Below are 3266 nucleotides of genomic sequence, written 5' to 3'. Positions count from 1 at the left end.
AAAAAAAAAAACAATAGAAAAACGGTCGGAATTATTCAAATGACCACATACTGCACACGAATAAATTATTGTCGAAAATAGTCGGCATATTCAACGCATGAATAAAATAATATTTGTGATGAAATTCGGGGGGTCAGACATTTTTACATAAGTTCAATTGATTTCTTTGACGCGCTTCCGTTAATTTATTAATATTTATAAAATATTGATCAATCGTCTTGAATTCAAGTATAAATAGAACGGCCTCTATTCTTCAAAAGCTAGTTCATTTTAAACTGACATCTTATCAGGATAGTGGGTTTTGCGCTTGTGCTCAGACATTTTTTTCGAGTGAATATTTCTGTGTTCAACGTGAAATTCGTTGGTTCGTGCATTCTTTTGAAGTAAACTTGTGTGAAATTAAGCATTCTATTCAATTAAAAAAAATATATATTGAAATATGTTACCACCAACAATTTATTTCTCTGATGCGCCACGAGGTGGTCAAATTATATGTGAAAAGAATTTTATGTCAAATGACATCCAATCGACCCGTATATTTCCGTCTTGTCCAGATGAGGAAATTGTTATCAGTGGCACAGCTGGACGTTATCCGAATTGTGAAAATGTTGAAGAGTATCGTCATCATTTGTACAACAAGGTTGGTTTTGAGTAAAATGTTTGACCAAAAGTGTTCAATACAAGTTCAATAATTCACACTTCAGATTGATATGACAAGTGAAGAAGAATCGCGTTGGAGTAACAGCATGAGTCATGAATTGCCAAAGCGAAAAGGAGTATTGAAGGACATTAGTAAATTTGACGCCGCATTTTTTGGCATTCATAGTAAGCAAGCAAATAATATGGATCCGCAAGGACGTACAATTATTGAAACTGCCTACGAATCAATTCTTGATGCTGGCATACATCCGAAATCTCTGCGCGGTACGAAAACCGGAGTCTTTGTTGCCGTTTGCTTTTCGGAAGCCGAGAAAAATATGGTCTTTGAACAAATTAGTGTTGATAGTGGTTTTGCTTTGTCTGGGTAAGTACTGCATGATCAGAGCCGATATTGATATTTTCAATGGCGTGAAAAAAATCGGACTCATGAATGTGACAAACTTTTTTTTAAAAGAAAATAAAAACATGGTTGTATAGTGTACTTTTTTCTGAAATACAGCTGTAGCCGAGCAATGGTTGCCAATCGGTGAGTGTTATAGAGTGTCTTTTGGCATGAAAATAATAATGCTTGAATGGATTTTCAGGATTTCTTATTGCTTAAATCTCACTGGGCCATCGTTCACCATCGATACAGCCTGTAGTAGCTCAATGTTTGCAATTGATCAAGCATTTACCGCATTGCGAAACGGTCAATGTGATAGTGCCTTGGTTTGTGGCACTAACCTATTATTGCATCCATACACTACGATCAATTTCTTTCGATTGGGTATGATTGCAAAAGATGGAGTTTGCCGACCATTCGATGAAAGTGCAGCAGGTTACACACGTTCGGAAGCAATTTGTTCGATATTTTTGCAAAAAGCACGCAATGCAAAACGTATTTATGCAAAACTGATTTATTCGGATACAAATTGTGATGGGTAAGTACAATCAATAGCGTACCCGCTCCAATGCTTCTTAAATGCAAAGTGGCAGACATTCGTGAATTAAACAAAATAAACGATATTGTTTTTTACTTCAAACAAATTTTTTCTATTTTTTTTACTTTCAAAATTCATAATTTAATAAATAAATGATGAAATTTTTTTCACACTTTTTTACATTGAACATTTAGTTACAAGAACGAAGGTGTTCATTATCCATCGGGCGACAAACAATATGATTTGATCAACGACTTTTATCAACATTTAAATATTGATCCATGCACGATTTCTTATGTCGAAGCTCATGGAACTGGTGAATACATTCATTTAATATAATTTTTCTTTTTATTTGGATACCAAATTTTGGCATGATTTTTTATTGTTTCTTTTCCGATCAAACAGGAACCAAAGTTGGTGATCCACAAGAGTGTAAAACTATTGATAAAATCTTTTGTAAAAACCGCAAAGAGCCATTGCTTATTGGATCGGTCAAATCAAATATGGGTCACACAGAGGGTAGCTCGGGTATTTGTTCCATAACAAAGGTTATTTTTGCATTCGAATCTGGAATTGTTGCTCCAAATTTGAATTTCGTTAGTGTAAGAAAAGATATTCCCGCCCTTGTGGAAGGTCGCTTGAAAGTATGCTCGGAACTAACACCACTTCCGGGCAATTTAGTGGCAGTTTCTTCATTTGGTTTTGGTGGTGCAAATGCTCATGTACTTCTGGGACGATTTGAAAAAGAAAAGGTTAATTGTGGCATACCAAGTGATTCGGTTCCACGATTAGTATTGTGGGCGGCGCGTACCAAAGAAGGTGTGGAGAAACTCTTTGATAATCTTGAGACAAAGCCACTCGATGCTGAATTTATATCGCTTTTACATAACATTCAAAAGTATGAACAGGCTGGATTTCTATATCGTGGATATAGCATTTTGGAAAAGAATGACGCCAACAATAATAATACAACTGTCCAGAAAACTCGCATTATCGACCGTTTTGATGCAACTAAACGGCCAATTGTATGGATATTTACTGGTATGGGATCACAATGGACTGGAATGGCCACTTCAATGATGCAAATCGACTTGTATCGTGAAACCATTTACGAATGCCATGAAATATTGAAACCATACGGTTTGGATTTAATATCGATCGTCACTTCCAGTGACGACACTACATTTGATAACATCATAAACTCATTTGTTGGAATTGCTGCAATTCAAATTGCAATTGTTAACATTCTAAGAAAACTGCAGATACCATTCGATTACTGCATCGGACACTCTGTAGGCGAACTCGGTTCGTACATAACATGTGAAGTTCATTGAAAGTGTGCACGAATTACACGTTTTATTTTTTTTTTTAATTTATTTTCCCAAAGGATGTGCCTATGCCGATGGCAGCATGACTGCTGAACAAATGATTCTGGCTGCGATGGCACGCGGTGTAGTCAGTCTCGAAACAAAAGTTACTTACGGATCGATGGCTGCTGTTGGACTGAGTTACGAAGAAGTCAAAGACATGCTACCGGAAGGCATTGAAGTTGCTTGTCACAACAGCTGTAATTGGTTGATTTTCTGTTTATTTAAAAGCATCTTTTCAATTTAATCTTTCCATAATTGAAGGTAATTCAGCAACATTATCTGGACCAAAGGAAGACGTTACAAAGTTTGTTGCAAA

General features: G+C 36.0%; 1 protein-coding gene across 1 annotated transcript in view; it reads left to right on the top strand.

Annotated features, from left to right (window-relative positions):
* The first annotated feature begins 281 nt into the window (after positions 1-281).
* Positions 282-3266, top strand: part of LOC116344618 (fatty acid synthase-like) — a 3529-nt gene continuing 544 nt past the window's right edge. Inside the window, exons 1-8 of the mRNA XM_031773231.1 lie at positions 282-640; positions 705-1024; positions 1160-1186; positions 1245-1580; positions 1775-1896; positions 1986-2885; positions 2968-3147; positions 3212-3261. Of these exons, the coding sequence (XP_031629091.1) occupies positions 440-640; positions 705-1024; positions 1160-1186; positions 1245-1580; positions 1775-1896; positions 1986-2885; positions 2968-3147; positions 3212-3261 (2136 nt within the window). The 5' untranslated portion in view covers positions 282-439. The remainder of the gene's footprint in view (positions 641-704; positions 1025-1159; positions 1187-1244; positions 1581-1774; positions 1897-1985; positions 2886-2967; positions 3148-3211; positions 3262-3266) is intronic.

This window comes from Contarinia nasturtii, unplaced genomic scaffold, assembly GCF_009176525.2.
Source record: "Contarinia nasturtii isolate CC-2019 unplaced genomic scaffold, AAFC_CNas_1.1 Cnas_scaffold_1101, whole genome shotgun sequence".
Taxonomy (NCBI): domain Eukaryota; kingdom Metazoa; phylum Arthropoda; class Insecta; order Diptera; family Cecidomyiidae; genus Contarinia; species Contarinia nasturtii.
The sequence above is the reverse complement of the archived record's forward strand: the minus strand, read 5'-3'. Positions and strand labels throughout refer to the sequence as shown.